The 22,682-nt window shown below is 42.7% G+C and overlaps 1 protein-coding gene across 21 annotated transcripts in view; it reads left to right on the plus strand.

Moving 5' to 3' along the window:
- The window catches only part of MBD5 (methyl-CpG binding domain protein 5), a 155,212-nt gene extending 133,354 nt beyond the window's left edge, over positions 1-21,858 (plus strand). For 13 of the 21 annotated variants that reach the window (XM_082312656.1, XM_082312670.1, XM_082312667.1 and 10 more), the window contains 2 exons: positions 3,164-3,276; positions 5,875-6,085. In XM_082312656.1, coding sequence (XP_082168782.1) covers positions 3,164-3,276; positions 5,875-6,070 — 309 coding nt within the window. In that variant the 3' untranslated portion in view covers positions 6,071-6,085. Of the gene's footprint in view, positions 1-3,163; positions 3,277-5,874; positions 6,086-9,029; positions 9,106-11,404; positions 13,452-15,168; positions 17,888-19,967 lie in introns of those variants that run through there. The other 8 variants (XM_082312662.1, XM_082312663.1, XM_082312666.1 and 5 more) reach the window with 8 other exon arrangements.
- The last annotated feature ends 824 nt before the right edge of the window (positions 21,859-22,682 follow it).

Raw genomic sequence — 22,682 nt, forward strand, 5'->3', positions numbered from 1 at the left:
GAAGAAAAGGGGAAAAAAAAAAAAAAACAAACCACACCAAACCAAAAAAAAAATAGCCTTGAAAACCAAAAAGAAATAACCTGGAAAATCAAATGGTCTTCAGAAATTCTGTGCTTCAAAAAATCCTGAAAGGTTACAACTCATGGTGGGAGTCACTAGCAGCAGTTCTGAAAATTGTATTTTCTGCCAAGCTTTCTTAAAACTTCTTTTAAAGTATTTGTACAATCAAATATTAACCTCCTATATTGTAACATTAGTTTGCTATGCTGTTGGGATTTCGTGGTACTTTGTATATTTTCTGTTCTTTATATCATACATAATTTGATTTTTGTTTCCATTTAAAAGACTTTGGGTATTAAATGTAATAATGCTTCTGTTTGAAGAGCAGCTGGAAAGGTGTTTCCCTACCAGAAGGGAGGAATATTGTACCTTTGCTTCCTAACGAACACTTGCTTTTTGGCTATTGGAAAATTAAAGAGGAGCCCAAGGGAAGCGCAGCAGTAGCAGCAGAAATTTCTGAAAAGGAGAGAAGCAAACCTGAAGCTACATGCATCCTAAACCGGAGGATGTGTATTTCATTAAGTAATTAATTTGATTATTATCCAAATCAAATCACCTAAACAGGAGCAAGGCTTTGAGAGCAGTGATGTGAAAGTCAGGCAGTAGTTGCCTGTTGTTAGGGTGTTTCATGGTGATTCTTACGGGGCAAGTATTGTTCTCCATAGGACTTCCCATCAGTTAAACTAGGCTTTTTAAACTGAGCTTTCATAGTTCTACAGCTAATAATAGGAGTGATTTATCAGTCTCCCGAAAATCCCATTTGTATGTATTATTTAGTGTTGTAATGGCTTACTGTAAATGAAAGTATATGATATTATTAATTCAAATATATCTGTTATAGTTGCTTCCAAGAGCATGTTATGTTAGCAATTTGATACTGCTTCTTCATAAAGTGCTAGCAGGTTTTTTACTGTTCTGCCACCAGAAAATTCCAATAACGAAGATACTGATTTCCTTTCGTTACTTCAGTCCCTTGTCACCCAAACACGATATTAGCTCTTCATAAAAATATTTACCGTTGAACTTTCTTATATATCTGATGGCAGACATATACAACCCTTTGCAGAGTTTCTTCCTTATATACACGTATATCTCACAGATACGGCTAATGTACAATTTAGCATTCATGACAACTCTGTCACGTGGTAAAGTGTCCGAGGTAAAGGATCAAGATGATCACGTTATTGCCCTTTAATTCTGGTCAGTTTGAAAAACATAAGTTTCTTCTTCAGCTGTTTTTCAGACATTCTATGCAATGAAGGCTTGAGCTATAGCGTATTGCAGACGGAGTAACGTTGCCTCCGATAATACCATTTTAATGTAGGAGACGTAACGTATAAGCTTCCGAAGCCAGTTTGCTCATTCTGTGAGCGTGGTGTGCCTTTTCTTCACGTGTTTACCCTTAGAAAAGCTCCGCGGGTTTTAAATAGAGAGTATTTCTTATGTATGCTTTTGTATTTTTCCAAAGTCTGATTAGGAGAGGAATTATTTGAAGTATTTGCAGCCTTACATTAAAAGTAAGCACAGTTTTAAGAGAAGAGCGCTACAATCTGTGGCATAATTGAATCTATTTCATGAAAATAGAAATCTTGCCTCCCCATGTGCAGATTTCACCACTAATGCCTCTTGTCTTGCAAGTTCCTGACATGGCAGCATCCCCCAATTTCATTAGCAGATGCCTAAGTTCAAGACCTGTGAAATTTGGTCTAAACATGTATTGTATTGGGCTTTACTTCTAGAGATTTTGACAACTTGCTCACTCATTACCTTCACATTGTCACGTCTAAAATTCAGTTTCATTGTGAATATAAATTATTTAGTAATTGAAAGGCTGGGTTTAGAGGGAATTTGCATTTAGATTTCTTTTTGGGATTGTATATGGGCATGCTTAATAAATTGGTATTTATAGAATTAATTTTCCTTGTGTCAGAATACAAGCTATACTTTCTAATGAAACAAATGCTATATAAGGTTCTTGTTAAGTTATGCAAAGATTAAAAAATACATCAAGCAAAATGTAGCGATGCTGACAAAGAAAAAGGAATTTATCCATTCATTTTCTTTAAATTGATGTGCTTAAATACCTTTTTTGTTTTTACAAGCAGAAATGACTGAGCCAAATCAAAATAATATGCAGAGTTAAGTGGACTAATGTTTTGAGAATGCAAATGATAAAGTCATACAGATGATATAATTAATTTTCTTTCATGTTGGTATTGTTTATACTAGTACTAACTGGTACCTCCCCAGTGGTGCCAGTGATGATATGCAGCGGTTTATATACAGATTGCTTAAAAGATTATAATTCTGGTTGAGTTCAAGAGAACTTAAATTTCCAGTTAAAGTACTTCAAATACCAGCTCAGCAACCCTGCTGAGCACGTGCTCAAATTCATTCCTGACTCGGCAGATCACTAAAGTATGTGCTTAAGTAAAAAAATTTAAAAAGACCTTTCTCAGGACCAATAAATTAGCCGCCTAAAGCGAGCTCTAGTTAAGACTCATAGCTTCATAATGCATAAATAAGGCTTGCCACCCTGCCCGCCCCCCTTTTAAGGCCTTTTAACTTAAGCACGTACTGTGGCTCTTCTGAAACAGGAATGAATTTGGCCGTGCCGTTAGCAGCGTTGTTGAACTGGGGCATTAAATGCTTTATCCAGAAATTTGAGGTGATGTGAAACGCTTTTGTGTTGATGGCATCTGTAAAAATTGTATCGTGTGTACTAGGCAACTTGGTATTTTAATGCGTTCCAGGTGGTCTCAAAGGTGTAAAATACATTTGTAAAATGTGAGTACAGAATACGAGACTTCAACAACAGTGTTCGCATTAATAATATAAAGACAAACAAGGTTTTAAAAATATTATTTTCCTTCTTAGTTTTGTTTTCTTAAGTGTGGTGGGTTTGTTTTTTGTATTTCGTTGCTCGTGGCGTAGACATCTAGAGAAATGATAATATATTCATATATGTATGAGGGGGCATATATAGCCATACATGAATGTATTCTTTGCTGGGAAGGTTAGCGTCTTCTGGATGCAGTGAAAATTAGGCTCCATAATAATGCATGTCTAGCAGTAAAGTAAAAACAGTGTTTAATAATTGCAGGTCTGGGTAATGTGGTTTGGTGTTCATACCTTCACTCAGGTGGAGCCAGAGAAGTTGAAGACACTAACAGAAGGTCTAGAAGCTTACAACCGAGCCAGAAAAAGGAACAGAAAGTAAGTGAATGCCCATTTATTTAGTAGTGAAATGGAATAATTAAATTCTTTTCCTTCCTAAGACTCTCATTTTGGGGAGCTTAGTGGATCGGCCAAACTGAAGAGTTAATTTTCTGAATTCCTCGTGTTGGTTATGATAATCATTCGAGATCTTTGATATCTGCATTTTTATTGCATCTTCTGATATTTACAGTAGCCTTTGTAAAATGTCAGCCTACTTGTTTGAGCTTTCATGTGTAGGATTTCTAATTTACAGCAAAAAAGTTATTACATCAAAACTATTCTGACCAAATAAGCTTTTTAACAAGATCTGCCCTTCTTATCTCTTTCCTCTCCCTCTGGCAGCTGCTGCTGCAGGCAGAGCACAGGTTTATTCAGATAAATTCAGTTTATTTCCCATTGCTGCGAAGCGTTGCAGAATTTGTGAAGTCTGGCTGTATTTAACCAGACAAGGGGCTCAGTGCAGAGCTTTGTGTCAGACGTGTATGAACTGTTTGGTTTCATCTTGCCTTTTAAGTTTTTATTTACCAATATACAAGGACAGAAAGACCATGAAACAGTAAGTATTAGGACACGAAGCATCAGCATAGACAAAAAGAGAAAAATGGTTGACTTAGGAGGAAAAAAAAAAAACCTGGACAGCTATAAGAGGATAGAAAAGTAGAAATTGTACTATGATTGGATTTGTTCTAGGATGCTGTTGCTTATTTACTGTTGCAGTGAAACTATATTACTTTGAATCCGTGTGAGAATTTAAAGTCAGCTTGCAATACTTGTCTTTAGCAAAATAAACACAGGCTTAAAGGAATTAAATAATTATTTGTCTTCAGCTCCTTTTAAGGTGTAAGCTTTTCTTCTATTTATACGTCACATGGTGCTTGAAAGAAATATTTCTTATGCCAATGAGACAATGTTGGTGGTGGTTTTTTCCAAGATCATCCTCAAAATATCTTACTGGAGTTTAAGGGTGTATGGTGAGAACATAGAAGGGCTTTTGGCAGCTCCCCGGTTATTTGCTCGTGTCCCTGAAGCGAAATACGTGACTCAAGTAAGGTGACACCAGGAGCGGATTTAAAGAGGTGTTGAAGTTGAGATAAACAGTACAATTTAAGAAAAACTCCCATCTTCTGATTTGCATTTGTATATTTAGCAGACTGCAAGGATTGTCTGCAGTTCCACTGAATCCAGTGGCCATTTTTTGTGGCATGTCTGGTTCTGCCCCGTTGCTTGCCCATAAGGAAACCCCAGCCAATCTGGGGCACCTGGTTGCCCCTTTCGCAGGGTTGCGTTGCAGCCCTTACAGTTTTTTTTCTCCATATTTCTACTTATGCTTATTTCATAGCTCAAGTTTTTTTGTATTTCTTCATGGACCCTTCCTCTTTTTGCTGTGTACTGTCATAAATTCATCGGAAACAGTTACTAATCTCCTTATAGTCTTCTTTCTGGTATATGTCTCTGTAGTATCTTGTTACACACAGGTCCAGATTTTTTAAAACATTTAGCATTAGATATAATTGCTACATGTAGAATACTCCTGTTTCTGTATCCCAGCTGTATAAGTACTCGGCACTTAAGCGTATCATGTACTGGCGTCAAGTTGAACATTTCTATGGTAAAGAAGACATGGGTAAAGAAACCCAGGAGAAATCTATGTTGAGAGAGCATGGACTAGCATCACATAGGTCCCGTGTCTTTAGCAGAGTGAGGTTAGCACCCATGTCGTCAAAATGACGTTCAGATACCCTAACCCCATAAGTTATTCTTTGTGTTCCTACAGTTCATGTCTCAGCCCTAGTATATTGTACAATTTTGGCAACAGATGTTACTTATGGGACTACTGCGGTAGTCTCCTTCACTGCACAGTCTTGACTCAATCTCCAATGATACATATTAATATTATGTATTAAATATAAAATTATTAAAACTAAATTGAAGATGAAAAATGTTTGTAAAGCTAAAAGCTGTATTATAATAGGGAAGTAATAGGATGCAATTCAAGTTGCACCCCAAATCCAGTATTTGTGAATTGTAAATCTTAATCTAACCTTAACTATTAGTTTTTAAAATGTGAATGTTTTGCGCATTCAGTTGCTTAGGTTTCTAAACAAGATACCCGAAAAAAATGTCACCGTAGCACATTTGATCGGCACAGTCAGATGGGTTAGCTCTGTTGCACAGTGCTTCGTAACTTCAACTAATAGCATGATCTAAAGCATTTTGTGTAGCGCTTCACTAGAAAATAGTGTGGTGTTTTGCTTGGGGACATCTCAGCGGCATGGTGGGACTCCTAAACCATCGTATTTATTCTGGGCCTTGTAGGAAGATGCTCTCTAGTACCAACCGCTGAGCCATCCCAGCTTATCTTGGTTCCATCTCATCTCAGCCGTTCTGTTCTCCTCCGAGCCATGTCCCTTCTTGCTTCCAGCAGGTGGGGACGTAGCAGCTTCCTCACCGCTCCGGTTGTAGTCTCTAGCAGATTATCTGCTGGAGGCCCAGTCTTCCCTTATCAAAGCCTCGTCTGATCCAATCTTTGTTCTTCCCAAGCTTCGTAGTTATCTGTGTTCCTCTGTTCACTAGTGTTCTCCTGTCCCACTGCAGGCGCAGCATCTTCCGTGGGTCGTACCCAGTGCCAGTGTCTCCTTCTCCTCTGGGTTCCTGTTCCGCTGTGTGGTTATGTCCAACACCAGGCTTCCCTTTTGTCAGGGATGTGCCATTTACCATCCCTACCATTGCCATCTCTACCATCCATCCTAAGTTATTTCAAAATGAAGTTGAACATGGCTTCTTAGCATAGAACACTTAAATCTCTGATGTTATTCCTCCTATTGGACATGTGCCATGCTCAAAGTTGAAGAGGACTCCAGTAAGGGAAGAAATAATGCATCCCTTCCACCACCTTTCCAACTTCTAGCTCCAGTCAGTCTCCGTCCTGACACAGTCTAAGTCTCTCTCTTCTCTAGGTGTGAGTCTACCGGTGGCTTGCCCCATGCTGTTAGAGACAAGCAGGGTGGCTGCACTCAGGCATCCCCTGTTCTCGCTGCAAGAGCTGCCCAGAGCAGCAGCTGCAGATGAAGTCTGGCGTATGTCCGCTGTGGGAGGGAGCTTCAACTCAACACGTGCTCAGACTTCGTTTTGCTGATACAATTTGGTAAAAGTTTAATGGGCCCTAGTAGGGAGGAGGAGGATTAAAACAACGCTTCTGACAAAAAGGTTATCCTGCCTTCCCGAGGGAAGGAAATTAAATCCTTCTCCAAAGCTGTTGGCCATGAGAGGTTTTCTAAGAGATGATGTGCTGTTTTTAATGAGTGATGAATTGGATTATTTACAGGTTGGTTTGGATCCCTAGAGACCTGATGCATATGTTTATCTGATGTCAAATGCCCAGGTTTTTAGCTGCAGTGTTTTGTCTGCAGTAAGAGGATATTTTAGTGATGGGTACTTCTGAAACTTTGATTTGCTCAGGGCAGATCGTCATCTTCACAGTAAAACGAAGGTAACAACAGTGTCTTAAGACTCCAATTCAAATGATCATTTGTATTTTAAATACTTTCAAATGGCTGTTTTGACTAATAGCAATAATTTCATAGATATCGCAATAAGAGTGGGTTGCTGATACATAACTTTACATCACGCATAGGTAACTTGACATCTGAAATCCGCTTCTAGGTGACATGAAAGTCAACAATGTCATCAGATATTGATATCTGCATTATAAATAAAGTCATGTTACCTTTATAGGAAGTTACGTCGCCACTGAACGATATTCTGTTCGTAATCTGTAATACCTAAGGGTGCCTTCGCTTACCCAAGTTGCATAGCTTAAACTTTTTTTTGCAAGCAGTCTAGCTCAAGCAGTTCAGAAACCCAAGTGGATATGTCAGGCTTTGTACGTGAATATTTATTTCAGTTTATCTTATCATTTCTCCGGTTGATTTAAACTACATCAGGGTATGTAATTTTAAAGTTGCACAAAACTCCTTTACCACTGTTTTAACTAATTCATTCAAAGCCTTAGTTAAATTTGTGCAACTTCATAGGTGGATGAAGTCCTACTGTACTTCACTTTTGTGCAGTCGGGTCGGTGAGGTTTCTAGCCTTTTGAATTTTTTGTGGAATTCATGCCCTGGTATAGCTCAGATGACCAATGCAAAATAGTGTTAGGAAATATCTTATTTGAATTATGAATAACAGACCCTCTGATCTCCTATCATCGCTCTCCCAGCTGTACGGATGGTTACGAAAATCATTTTGCTGAACAAGGGAGACGGCGTTACCGGAGAGCGACACTGGTTGGATAGCTCGTCTGTGCGACTTCCTTCTCAATCTTGCCAATGCTTTCAGTTGCTATAAATCTTTTCGGTCCCAGGGAAGAATGTCCCAGTTGACATGATGATCTATCCTCCTTTATTAAAAGGGAAGGTTTGTTTTTAGAAAGTGTCTCCTTCCGTGAGGGACGGTCCTAGTGACCCAGCCATCCTTGCCAGCTTGGGACGAGCTCTTCTCTTACCTGTCTCTGCCATTATCTTCCCTCATGATGCAGAGGCTCTCTTCCTCCTCCCCTTGTTTCTGCATCGCCAAAGCAGATCCCTGTAGTTTCTTACTTTCGGAGATATCGTGATGGTTGCTCGTAACACTGTCTCGCATCTCCAGGATGATCTCTCTCATCTCATAGTCAGCATTTCTCTTCATATTCATTACTCTTCTAAGTGTACCTGTTCCGTTGAAGTCATGAATGAACCAGCCTATCTAAATATATATACACACACCTGCTTTTAAGCACAGATCCTCAACAAGCTGTCAACAAACGATAGTAACGCGTGCTCAAGTACTGTTTGCTAGCTTGAAACTCCGAGGTGCAAACACGGAGCCACAGAAGTACGAGCTGTCATGCAGAGCACGGTGTTCAAGTGGGAAACTTCGTTAAAGAAACAATGAAAAATGTCACTGTAACATCAGATGTGTGTGGAGCTGCCCCATGACTTGGGGTAACTTGATTTGGAAGAAGAAAGTCTTCACCCTACCTTTACCATAGCCCTTGGTGTGCTGTCACTCCAGGGTAAAACTAGCAACATTTTAGAGGCCTAATACTAATATTTTCCTCGGGCTATTTAAAGTTAGAAGGGATATTGAACTTTGAGCTTTGTGCTTTGGGTAAGAGGAAGACTTTGCAGCTCACGCACTGATTTTTCAAGAAGACGGCAGCGTACGTTATTTAGTCCTTCGCAAAAGTATTGCTGAAATGTAACCACATTTACAAAGGAAATGCAGTGGGTAACACGGAGTGGGAAGCAGGCAGAGGCGAGCTGGCACGAGAGGTTTAGTAACACTTGAAGTCTTTAAGAAAGTCCAGAGTAGCTGGAGTACTCCTCTGCTGCCCCGATCAAAACCCGTGAGAGCCTGGCCCTTTGCTAATGATTTAAAAGAAAGATTGCACAAAATGCTACGTTACCCTGAAGCGCTCGTGCTTTTTATTCACGGATGTAGTCTGTCTTGTGGATATTGGAACTAACCCTACGAACTAACCATACAACTCAGTGAAGTGCTGGCTTTAGTTTTTCTTCTATAGTTATAACACAAGCCGTTAATTTGCGTAATATTGTATATAGGTCGGATCTTGCTATTTGTGCTGTAACAACCTGGGAGGCTCTACAGCTAGTAGAATATATCCAGTGAGTTAATGGGTTTATTATTAATTTTTTAAAATTCTTTTCTGCTGCTAAGAATTACTGATGGCATTATTTTTTTCTTCCTAGAAGTGGAAAGCTAAATAACCATTTAGAAGCTGCTATACACGAGGCCATGAGTGAACTAGACAAAATGTCTGGGAATGTAAGTTTCCTTTCACGTTAGCAATAATCTCCTTTTTTCTATGTTTCTGCATGTGTGTCAGTTGAAGACCGGGAGTCTTGGCTTGGGTTGCTTTCTGACATAAATTTTGTTTCTATTTTCTTAAATAATGTGGAATTTTCAGTATTTCTCCTGCACTAGAACCCGTTGGCAAATGTCTAATCATTCTGAAAAATGGGAAAAGATGGAGAATTTTAGTTCCATTGCCAATTATATTATTTTTTACAAAGGTAGATTCCTGGACGTACTTTTACTCATCCAGCCTGATAATATTGGGATCAGTTCCAGTCCTGCTCATACCCCATGGGTTTTCTCTGACTAGTGACACAAAATCAGGCTCATTTGGTTTTCAGTTTGAGTAGCAAGATACTGAAACCACATTTCAAAGCACCGTTCTTTTGAATGTAAACTCTGAGTAAAGCTTTCCTCATGTGAAATGAAAGATACTGTCATGAAAGGTAAGAGCATTCCTAATACCAAATCTAACAGTGCTCTTTCTAAAATATTTACACTGTTACTATGTAAGCCCAGTATCTTTCTAATAGAAAATTTGGTTTATGTCATGTGCTCACCTTCATATTTAGAACATGTCTGTAATTTCATTGACGCGCACTTAGAAATGCAAAAAAAGTATATCACGGCACGTCTAACCGCTCATATCATTGGTAGTTATTCAAATTATTAAACATTTGAATACATTAAAAAGTCTTTTTCCTGATATTCGATGCTCAGTACTGAAGGTGCTTGTACCCGTGCATATGTAGAAGTAGTAAAACTTCAGGGGAGCTCCTGGAGTACAGAAAAGGGAATGTATACAGAACTGCAGAGTTAGAGCTGCCTTCAGAACCACCAAGAAATATTAAATGAGCTATTCAGTAGCTTTTAATGGCTGCAGCGAGTAATAACAAAATCAAATCTTTTGCTTAAACTTGTGAATTTTACAAAATGAGATTGAGTTTTGATTTAAAATGATATGTGTTTTCCCGTTGTCTTTGGAAGGAAAAGGAGAGCAGGGTCTGGTTGTAGTCTCTTACAAATAAATATGGGCTGTGTGTTTGGCACACACATCTCTGTTGCTTACGCTGCCACTTATCTGTTTGGACTGGACCGTTCTGCTGATACCTTTTTTTCATTTATAAATCCAGCAATACTAGAAACTGTATGCTATATGCATTTTAACTGCGATAGAAACTGGCTCAGGGGAAAGTGCTGTAATGGGATTTGCTGATCGGGTTGTTTCGTAATGCAGACAAGCTGGTGGACCAGCCTGCATGTCATTACATAGTCTTGATTTATATTTTAATTACCTGGTCACAAAATTTGCCATCGGGGTTTATTTCCATAAAGACCGTGATTCCTAGAAACAATCGGAGGGAATCAGCGGTTCTCTTTTTAGTGACTTGCATTTTTTGTCAGCTGCTGCTGTTCAGACATCAGTGACATTTTAAATGAAAAGCATGTGCAAGCAAGATCATGAGCTCAAAGAATTATTTCTACTGGTGAGAGCCAATAAAGAGGTAGTAAATGTTAGCGGTGTGAAGGAATTCAGGACGGACCCAAGGAAATAATTGAGCACGTTGCTGAAGGATTTGTTGCTGTTGCCTGGCTGCTGTTGGGAAGCGGCGAACTCCTCTTCCCAGCACAGCAGCTCGCTGCCGCCGACAGATGGTGGTGGTATTCCACGCTAGGCGCCAGCGCCTGCCTCCACCTCTGCTCTCCCAACCGCCTCGTGTTTTTCACTGAGCAGTCAGTGATGAAAAGCTGTTTCACGCTCAAATTAACCTAGCATTTAGCTCGAAATTGAATATTTCCTTTTAATAATCAGATGAAGACAGAATTTGCTAAACATAGCTTGTTCCTTAATAAGGCTACCACAGACCTGAATTTGACTTCTCCTGTTTTTCCCTGTTAGCAATATTTTCTCACCACCTACTTCCTACTTTATTGCTCTTGTCGCGGTGACGTCTAAAAGTTTGTCCCCAAGAACTTGACGTAATTGCAGCTTCGGGTTCAGTTCTCGATTCTACGCTTTCCCAATTGCTGCAGCGGGTACCTTTCTCCAAGGCAGGAGAGGTTTGAGTCGCACCGACTGCGGCATCGACCTTTTTCTCCCCAGTGCCTTAAAGTTCTTGAAGTTCCTTTTAATGCGGGCTCCCATGTAGACGTGAAATAATAAGCACCGTTTCCTAACAGCACCTCAAGCAATCCTGTAGCTCATTTATTGCTGGCTGGTTATTTTGACCGATATTCTTTGCTAACTTCTAAATATACTTATTTTTAGGTCCACCAAATCCCACAGGGAGACAGACAAGTGAAGCCTCCAAAACCCAAGAGGAGGAAGATCTCTAGATAACATTGAATGTCTTTGTTACTGGTCCAGTACTTATCAAAGTGAACGTGCACATAAGTCTATATGTAGGTATTGATATAGACGTGGTTATATCAATATTTATATGAAGACAGATAGATACCATCCCAGGGTGCTACGCGGATTAGTGGTACAATATTTTTGATGATCAGGAGGGATAGCGGTTGCTGGATAAGCCAATCAGAAATCTTGAAAGGTTGCAGTAACAATGTCAGATGATTACGGAAATTTTTTTTCTATAATACTAAAATTGTGATTATAAGAAATAGTCCAAATGTTTCTGAGAAATTTTCATTGTGTATATAGATAATACAGAATTTCACGGTGATATCTGAAATGTAAATATTGTACAATATTGTCATGTACAAGCGTACCTAATGCACACTTTATCTTTTATTGTACAAAAAATAGTGTACAAAATTCTTTGGTTTCTATTGAGTACACATACAAGAGACTACCAGTGTAAAGTGATAAATAAAAATACAGCCTAAATGCTTTTATATGATAATGTAAAAGATGCTGTTTTTGTATTTAACAGCAGAGAGAAGGCATGATTATGTAATACCTTAATTATGACATACACTTCACGCCACTGAGTGTCCATCGATACTGTCTGTTTGGAATGAACCTTGCCTGGAAGTACTGTACTCCATTTCAGGTCTCTGTAGGAGAGTGCAACCTTGCAGATTCCTAACGGGATGTGGGATCACAGCTCTAATTAATAATTCAAAGGCTGCAACTATCGGTTGCGTTTTTATTTACTTAACTTTTAAAGTAGAATGCTGTAGATTTTATTAAAGAGAAAAAAAAGTAGATGGACTATTTTAGTCAGCCATTTCTGTAGTTAAAGTTTCATAGCCACCTGATAAACTAAACAGTTTATATCCCCCGTAACGTTGACCCCTCAAAACCCCTAGATTTATTAGCTTAAATTATCTAACGTCATTAACCATCGTGTTTACTTTTAAGGGGGCAGAGGCCCTGCTTTAATAATGTGATCGGTATTGATTACGGTTTGGTTTTGCAGTAGAATGAAAGGGCATGCTCCGCAGCGTTCGTAAAAGTAATTCCAGTATCCATCTCGCAGTATTAAAACAAAAAATTAAGGGTGGCTTACAAAACTATTAGCAACAGTAATTTTTATCAGTATTATGTAACATATCAGATTTATTTTATTTAAAAAGAATTATTTATACCATTAACAGATTCTTATATATATTAATGTGGCTGAAATGTGCAGGTTAAATCTATTAACCAAATTATTTATGTTATATTAAGTGAGAAATGTGAAACATATGTAGAAAAAATTAATACACTACAGATTTAAAAGTCTAAAGCTATGAGCCATTATAAAATTAACGAACGGAAGTGTAGCACAACATTATTTCCATTTTATTTCATTTTTCTTTTTAACACGGATGGTGGTGATGGTGATGGAAGCAATGACATCCTCTGTCTTCAAGGCTTCCCAAAATAACTCTCAGTTCACCATTCCCGGTCCCGGGGTGGAGTCCGTAACCCCTACCTCTTCGTCCGGGACCGCCACTTACCTCAGATTTCCTTTTTTCCCCCCCCTCGATTCCCAAATCTCACTCTCTAGCTAAGGACTGGCAGTGATCAGCATCCTGGGAAGCTGGCGGTATCGCCGCTCTCCAGATACGCGGCACTCGGCGCCGGGATCACAAGTCCTTGCTCCTCTTCCCATCCGCCTTGCCCAAGTTCCACACTCCTCTCTCTGAAGGACCTGACCGAGACCAGCCGTCCCCGAGGACGACGGGACCCGGCGGCTTTCCCAGCCTCGGCTCTCGCGTGCCCCAGCACGCAGCACTACCTCTGGGCTCGCCCCTGGGCTTTCTCACGTCCGGCAAAACGGCTCTCACCCTCCTTCCCCCAGCCCGAGGGATCGCAATAGCCACACTGGCTACAGGGGCCTGGAGGCAGGAGCCCTTCCTTCCGCGGGGTAGGTTCATTTGTCTTTTCTGTAACGCCACTGCCCTCCATGCAAGCTCATGTGAAGTGATCGATTTTATTAATTTAAAAAAAAAAAAAAAACAAACACAATTTTTTTTGGGGGGGGGGGGGTGTAGTTTAGCTCACGTTTTTCTGTTCCGAGTTGGTGTCTTGGTTTAAAGAGTCGATGTTGTCCATCCTCCACGCCAGCCCGCTTCCCTGCCGTCTGTCCGCACCCGCGTGGGTCTTAACTCATCGCTCCGTGCGTGCGTGTGTGCGTGTGCGTGTGCGAGCGCCTGTCTCGATTTAGTTCCTTTCCCCCTTTGCTTTCTGTCCTAGAACCGAGTTTGTATCGCCCGACCCTTCTTTTGGCATTTTAACGCATTAGGTTTGTACTTTCTCACCAATGTATACTTTACATCAGTAGACTATGTAAAGTATTTTTGTGCACTTGATTTCATTGGTTAATAATGGCATTGATGTGGGTGCTAGGAGTAGTTTGTTTCAGTCCATACCAATTTTTTTCTCTTTTAGAGTTTTTACGGTTTCATGTAAGCAGTTAATGTAAATATTGTGAGCATTACAGGTCATGCGGTGTTGTAACATTTTAAAAAATGTTGCACCTACTTTACGATTAAAAAACTGGTCACTCATACTTGAATTTTGCCCATAGAGCCATTTCTTTCTCTTTGCATTAAAGCATAATATACTTTTTTGATGGAGGCCCAACCCTTCTTTCTACCTTATTATTTTTTGTTTAATAAATCTATATTTTTTCTAATAGAAGACTTAAAAATGAAAATTTAAAAAATACTTTTTGCCTACTTTCTAATTTAAGAGAGAATTCCTATATTTAAAAGGTAAAAAAAAAAAAAAAAATACCCCATTGTGGAAAGTGGAACAACACTTTATTTGTCATTAATATGGCACAATCACACGAAACTGAACTGGCTGAGTAAAGCGAGCCCACAACCTCAATCAGTATCTCGGTAGCTTAGGGAACGACGTGATTCTTTGAGGATGTAAAGTGTTACATATTCTTGTCTATTTATTTATTTATTTATTATGCTTTCTTTTGCTAAGTGGGTGACAATGTGGTTGAGTCATTCAGATGACATTCAAATTAAAGGAAATATTCCTCTTTCTATTATGGTGCATTTTGTGAACACCATAAAAAAAATATTTTCATTTATTTCAATGGATTTTCTTCATATTTTCACTTCTGACAGAAAACGTTTGGCTGGTATCAGCTGCAAAAATAATATCCACATAGTTTAAAAAAAAAAAAATCCCCCCAAACCCCCCACTTCTGCTGTCCCAGGTCTGCTATCCTCACAGTCTAAGGTTTTAGGGGTTAAAAAGAACTTAAAATTTAAAGGTATTTCCTAAATCAGCTTTGCCGAAGGTTTCTAAGTAATGTGATATCCTTTTGGAGTCCTTGAGTTTGATGGTGTAGAGCTATTAGAGGGCTCGTGGTGGACTGAATTACCTTAGGACTGCTACCTTTCTTAGCTACAGTTTGTATTTTGCTATGTAGGGTTGTAATGTGAGAATTCCAGAAGAGCAGTAGCATAAAAGTGCTTTTCTATTTTTTAAAAAAACCCATTCTAGTCTTACTAAGAATTAGAGATTTTTTTAATATCAGTTTTGTAATTTTTGATAAAGTTGTCAATATTATGATTAAATCACCAGAAAAAAAAGTTACTGTGATGTTCTCTTCGGGGCAGGGACTATGTCTTCCTCTGTATTTGTAAGATGCCACGATGGGACGCCCAGTCTTAAACGGGGCCACGGGCACCGCTATCAAATTAAATAGCAACCAACAACGTTGAGGTCGATTTAAATGCATAAAAGCCAAGAGAATTCACAGTTCAGACTGCAAATCCGATTACCTGTCCTTAGTTTGCCTGCTGTGTCCTCCGTGAAGGTACCGTCCTCGGCTGCGGCGTCCGGCGGGTAAGTTGAGGAAGCCGATGGCTGTTGAAGCTTTTGCTCGCGCAACCCAGGACCTTCTCATCCAAGCCAAAGCAGATCCACGCCGTTAGCACAGCCCTCGGCCCCCTCCTTCTCTCTGCTGTTTTTGCCAGTACGAACTGAGCAACTCAACGTTCGTGTTTCAGGATTCCTCAAAAAATACCATTAAGCCACTGGTTTAAGCACGGTACCGAGTTACAAAATCCCAAAGGCATAAACAGATCGTTTAGTTCAAAATTCACCGCAAGCACAGTTCACGCTGGTGTCGAATCGACTCTAGAAAAACACTTCAAGACTTAAAAAAAAAAAAAAAAATCCTACCAAAGATATATTTGTCTACCTGCGGGACACCCAGGGGCCTCCTGAGGATGCCCCGGGCTCTGGGGGCGCGCAGCCCGCCGCGCCGGCCTTCCCTGCCCCGCCGCCGGCGCCCGCCGGCCTGGTTATCCTGCGCTTGCGCCGTCGAGGACCAGGGCAGCTTGTACGAGAGCGAGCCTGCGCTCACGGATTTCATACGATGCTGCTCAGACGCAGAGCCTGCATCGGGCTGGGTTTGTATTGCTGCAGTGAGTGCTGCCCAAGCACGCGTACCCCAAAAAGTCCCGCCAGCCTCTCGCGACCCTGCGTCGCAGGCTGCTCTTTAAACTAGCGCGCCAAACGGAGAAAGCCACCGCGAACTGGAACAGTAAGGCGTTACATTTGCTTTGCATTTGAAAGCCAAGCAGTGGGAAGTCAGGCCTCCGTACCTCCTTGCTCTCTGCCAGGTTTTACAATTTATTTATTGGCTGTGAAGGCTTAAAAGCAATTTTTGTTGTTGCTTTAAAAAAAAAAAAAATCCGAGATTCGATTTGAAATATCCCCCGCAAAAGCACGTTCTGGGAGAGATTTCATCTCTCGCATTTTTACCTGCTGCGAGATAAGTATTTGTCTGTAATTGCGTGCCATCCCAACAGAAGATAAGGGGTTAGGATTTAGAAGAGAAAAAAAAAATGTATGTGTACATGTATAGAGTAGTTCTTTCTGGAAATTCCTGTTTTGGAAAAGACATGGGAAACGGGAAGGGGTTTGGCGTACTTACTCTGGACGAAGCGGAGCGGAGAAGGCCGAGCGAGAGCATCCCCACGGATCCCTGCGTACAAACCCCAGGGAAGCATTGGCGCAGGTCGCCGCACGCCAGGGAGAAGAGGCGGGCACGCGCGGCGTCAGCCGGCCGTTTACGGTTCCAGGCAGAAACCGGCACCGGCGAGCGAGCGAGCTGGGTCTGCGCCGCCGCGTGCGTCCGGCCCTGAGCGGGGTCTGGTACAGCCACGTCCAGGTCCGCTGGCGCAGAGCACGTGCAGGTAAGTCCTCCTCGGGCCTTAATGATTTCGCTTAGCTCATGACGTGAAAACCTATTAACTGTTATTGAAAACCAGTGATCGTGAGAGACGGCACAGATAAGGAAAAATAAGCATTCTCGCCCTGAGGAAATGTCAAGGTACCAAAACGAAGGCTGCAATGCAAAGCAAAGAAAGAAAATAGTAGCCTAAAAATACGGAAGAATAAATTATTTCGGTTCAAAAACCATATATAACTTCTACTCAGCTGATTTCTGCTTGGCATGTGAACGCAGGCAGGGGTGTCGCCGTCTGTGCTGCGGGGAACCCCTGCCGCTCGGGGAGGAGCTCTTCAGGTGCCCCAGTCAAGGAAACGGGTTTATAGAAAAGATGGGTTTTAATCCTCCTTCAGAAGTTTCCATCTCATCAAATCACACTCATTTTGGGCTGCCTTGAAAGAGAAGCAATTCTTAACTCCCGGTAAAAATACTGCTTATTTTCAGTTCCAGGAAAATAACTTCTTGCACCTCTTGCTGATTTTTCTCTAGGAAGAGAAAAACTCATAAAAATAACAAAAAAATATTGGGGTTTGCCATTATCTGTTCTCAATCATGGGAGCTGCTCTCTGCTTCTGAGGAGAAAAGTGAGGATTTACCCCCGAAAAATAAGGGAAACCTTTATTTATCCTATCCTATCCTATCCTATCCTATTCTTATTCTATTCTTATTCTATTCTATACTTATTCTATTCTATTCTATTCTATTCTATTCTATTCTATTCTATTCTATTCTGCATTTGTTTAATCATGACCGAAAGGAGAATCCCTGACTTGGTCTCATACATCTTAAAGAGTTTCATCGACCAAAATGAGAAACGGGAGAAGTTGTAATTCTTCCTCCCAGTATCGCTACAGAAAGACATCCAAAAAAACCAACCCAATAGAGCAAAATTATTTTCCTGGCCACAAAGGTGTCATCGCGGTATTCAAAAATAGATGTGCCCGTGGCACGCCTGCTCCGTTGCCCGATCAGTTACCTGTGGGCCAGTCATCTCCAGCCTCCTCTTCATTTGTCAGAGATCCAAAAATTTATTTTACAAAATAAGTTAACAGAAATTATGAAATTTGAGGCTTTGGGCATTACAGATAACGTCATGGCAGCCTTTCTGTTAATTTGCTTTTGAAGTTATGAGGAAAGTTATTGGCACTTCTGAGCCGGGTGTTGACATCCGATTGCCAGGAGCCTCCAAAATCAGCGGTCCAGCAGCAGGGAGCCTCCCTGGCGCCCTCCCCTACTCCCGTTACCGCACGTAAGGTTTTACGTTCCCGTCCCACCGTCTAAGGCCGCGCTGGCGCGCTCTGCAAGAACTTCGTTTGCATAATAATGCCTGATCATATATGGGATATTTTAAGTGGAAGTTGACCTACAAGCAGTATAAACTACGTAGAATAGAAAGGAGACTTTCAAATTTAAAAAGAAAGAAAAACCAAAAACATGTTGAAAGACTTATTAGATACCCGTGCTTTGAGTTTGTGGGTATTGGTTCATCGAGTGAAGGCTTCAGGGTCCGACGCACAACAGCGCTCTGTCTCCAGGTGAGGGAGGCAAGCCTGTCCGCTGGTGAGGAAAAAGATTAAATTAATTAAAAAAGAGAGTTTTTAGGCCCTTCAGCGTGTGCTATCGTAGTGAAATGAATTTGTGTTGTGCTATTTGATCCATTAGTCTGAATGAATAAACTAAGAAACTTCTCCCTGAGAAAATGGCGGGAAAGCGAGTGGCGGGAGGAGAGCCCAGGGCCGCAGGAGCACCGCTTGCTGCTCTCACAGCTGCAGAGAAGTGCCAGGAAAAACCTGATACTACCTAAACCGTTGTCATTCAGAACTTGGTTATGATGGAATAATTCAAATAGAAAAGAAACTGTTAGAATTAAAAGTAGATTTTAAAAATTTTGGATTTATGAAAGTACAAGCACGTTATTTGCAACCCTAAAACCTGCAACGGGGCAAGAGCTTTTACGGACATCGCGTATTAGGTCCTGCTTTGGCACGCACTTCGACAAGTGCCTGTACAGATGCTGAATCCGGGTGTATCTTCCAACGCCTCGCCTTTTACCCTCGGGTCAGAGAGAGCTGGGAGGTGACAAAGATGGCGAGGGAGAAGGTCTCCATAGCTCGGTGGAAGAGCCCGGACAGCAACCTCATTCGCAGCCGTACAAAGAGCTGGGTTTGTCTTAAAATGAGCCACATGGAGGCACGGAAACGCAGGTCCGAACCACATGTGATTCTTGTTAAAATACTTGGAATAGTTGGGGGAGAATTAGGCTGAAGCCCAGTAATGGTGCGAATTAAATCTGTACCGAGCATTTCGATCGCAGGCGAAGAGTTCTTGCTGGGGAAGTTTTGACATGGGTTTAGATAAATACATATTCACGTTTTACAGAGTAGCAACAAAATATCTGCGTTGGTTAGAATTGATCTACTTCACTAACAGCAGAGCTAATATCACTTAGGAAGAGGAGAAAGGCAGCAAAGCACAGCAAGCAACAAATTATGAATTATTCAATGCAAATGTCAAGTCTTAGTAGTGAACGTGGATGTAAATCTTTTTTTGAAAGGCTAAGCGTTGCCATTAAGCAAGTCCATATGACACTACATCTGCTGGATTTCTTTTATATTTATATCATTTTATTTTTATGTATGCTGGGGAAAAGTACGGGGAATTTCCACATCAGAATTTTAATACCATCATTTCCCCAACTTCTGTTGTCTGTTGTTTTAATGTTTGATGAAGGGATGATTTTTTTAGCAGAGGTTAAATCCGTAACCACTTCATTAACTACCCAAGCCGTAAGTCTTCAAATGAAAATTTGCTTTTGCGGAGAAATTTCAGTTTTCCACATACTGAACCCAAGAAGTCAGAGAAGTTTACCTAGCTGCCGTTTTCAGAGCGTCGCCTCCTGATCTGGTGCTTTTAAGTGCTCTTACACCGGGTACCTTTTTGAGTCACTCCGTAAAGGATCCTTCCACGCGTGCGGGGAGAACGCAGCCCGGATCGAAACCTGTTAAATCCCCCCTCCAATCAGAAATTCCTAACGCCTCCAAATTTTGATTTTGAATTGCACTGCTCTTGCCCGCGTAAGACACTGGCAATTCAGTCCAATTTGTCCGCTCTCTTCTCTCTCATTTTCTCACCTCTCTTCTCTTTCATGTCAATATTGTCGCGTTTCTCCCCCCGCAGCTGCGTTCAGACAAAGCCAGTTTAATTTCTTGCGAAGATGGGGAGCGGTGACGTGCACCAGAAGAGCCAGGAGGTATCCGTTACTCTGCCAATGCCTGAGCGGCCTGTGCCGGGGGACCCCTATCTGCTCCATATAATCAATCTCTCCAAGTATTTCTATAGCTCTCGTTATCCTGCGTGCCTCCAGGATAAGAAGCCGAGAACAATCGCCCATTGTCAGTTTATGAAGCAACTTTTTCATCTTCCTTCCCCAAAGACTAAATACTTAATTAAGTAAATTAAAATTAATTACGGAATCTGTACAACAAGATGTTATCGCGTCTGTCCCCCAAACCGAGCTGTTCCTGCACGCTCGCCCTCCTAATCATCGAATCGTAGAATGGTTTGGGTTGGAAGGGAGCGTTCAAGGTCATCCAGCCCAACCCCCTGCCATCAGCAGGGACATCTCCAACCACACCAGGTTGCTGAGAGCTCCGTCCAACCTGACCTTGAACGCTTCCAGGGATGGGGCATCTCCCACCTCTCTGGGCAACCCCTTCCCGTGTTTCACCACCCTCGGCGTAAAAAATTTCTTTCTTGCATCTAGTCGGAACCTACCCTAAGACAGGAGGTGCCCAGCAGAGCAGCTCGGGCGCACGGGTGGCTTTGTTCAGCAGATCCCACCTGGAGACGGGAGCGTTCCCATCGCCTGGGCAGAGCCTCAGCCGCCTACAAGCATCTCTGCGCATTTAAGGTCAAGCGCTGTGGACCAGCGTGCACGATTAAAAATATGTGTGTGTCTTCCAGAGCTGAGGCCGAAAGGCTTTCGCTTTTGAAAAGGTCATTTCATACCAAGCAACACCTAAATATACAATGGCAAAGTCTGTTTCTAACAAACCTCAAAGCATCTCTCTGTATTTTTTAATGATTTCTTGTGCTTCGTTAGCAAGAGGTTTAAACTGAGCCAAATTCCAAAGGACGTGAATGTTGCATTTCTATTAATTAGTTTTCAGATGAAGATGTTGCCATTAACTACCTACAGTGATCCTCTTATTAACTGTCTGATAAGGGTGACGTAAGTATCTAATAAAATAATGGATTAAATGCCACGAGTGAATGAAGCGTATCACGAGTTGAACCCGCGAACGCAATTATTTACCAAGTGAAAGGAAAGTGTAATAGGTTTATTGACTTTGATCTTAAAACTTTTAGGGGATGAACATCTTGAAGATGTCAAGTATTTTTAGAAGAGCAAACGTACCCGTTCCGCAAGCCGGTCAGAACCAGGAGAAGACTTCTCAGCAGCCTGTGCAAGTCCGAGCTGGGCCAGGCCAAGGAGGGAGCGTTCCCCTCCCCGGGAAGGGGTGGAGAGCAAATAGACAACGGAGAGGGAGCGGTGGGAACCGCCGGCGTGCTGAGCTGCTCCTCCCGGCGAGAAACGGATAGCCGCTGACGCTCCGGGGAGCCATGCCTCTCCAAAATAGCTACTGACCCGCGGCGGCAGCAAGCCCAGCAAAGGAGCAGGCAGGGAGGCTGTTCTGCTGCCCGCCATCCTGCTGCCCCGAGCTGCTGCCCATGCTTATTTTCCGAAAAGGATCACTGGATATTAATTAAAGGAGCTGTAAACAGAACCTCGTGATTCAGGCGCTCGCACTTCGGGGGCGCGTTCGGTGGGAGCCGTCGCGGGGAAGTGTCAGTACTGCTGGCTGTTGCAGGCGTGCGAGCGTGCGATGGTGTGGGTTTAACCGCTGGGTCTTGTGGGCTTGGGGTGTACAGCGTGCGGCGGTGAAGCGTTGGGGCCGGTCCCTCAGTGTTGGGGCCGGTCCTGTTTAACATCTTTATCGATGATCTGGACGAGGGGATGGAGGGCACCCTCGGTCAGTTTGCAGATGACACCAAGTTGAGTGGCAGTGTCGATCTGCTGGAGGGCAGGGAGGCTCTGCAGAGGGCCCTGGCCAGGCCGGGTCGATGGCCCAGGCCCCGGGGTGAGGGTCAGCAAGGCTCAGGGCCGGGTCCTGCCCTGGGGGCACAGCAACCCCAGGCACCGCTGCAGGCGTGGGGAGGAGCGGCTGGGAGCTGCCCGGCGGGAAAGGGCCTGGGGGTGCTGGCCGACAGCCGCTGGACATGAGCCAGCAGTGTGCCCAGGTGGCCAAGAGGGCCAGTGGCATCCTGGCTTGTATCAGGAACGGTGTGGCCAGCAGGAGCAGGGCAGGGATGGTCCCCCTGTGCTGGGCACTGGTGAGGCCGCCCCTCGAGTGCTGTGCTCAGCGCTGGGCCCCGCACCCCAAGGCGGCCATGGAGGGGCTGGAGCGTGGCCAGAGCAGGGCAGCGAGGCTGGGGCAGGGGCTGGAGCACAAGGCTGGGGAGGAGCGGCTGGGGGGGCTGGGGGGGCTCAGCCTGGAGAAGAGGAGGCTGAGGGGAGCCCTCATCGCTCTCTGCAACGGCCTGAAAGGAGGCTGGAGCCGGGGGGGTCGGTCTCTGCTCCCCAGGAACAAGCGATGGGGCGAGAGGGAACGGCCTCAAGCTGCGCCAGGGCAGGGTTGGGTTGGGTATTGGGAAAAACTTCTCCCCCCAAAGGGCTGCCAGGGCCTGGCCCAGGCTGCCCAGGGCAGGGGCTGAGTCCCCATCCCTGGAGGGACTTAGAAGACGGGGAGATGTGGTGCTCAGCGACATGGTTTAGGGATGGACTTGGCAGTGCTGGGATAACGGTTGGACTCGATGATCTTAAGGGTCTTT

The sequence above is a fragment of the Platalea leucorodia genome, assembly GCF_965183815.1.
Source record: "Platalea leucorodia genome assembly, chromosome: 5".
Classification (NCBI taxonomy): domain Eukaryota; kingdom Metazoa; phylum Chordata; class Aves; order Pelecaniformes; family Threskiornithidae; genus Platalea; species Platalea leucorodia.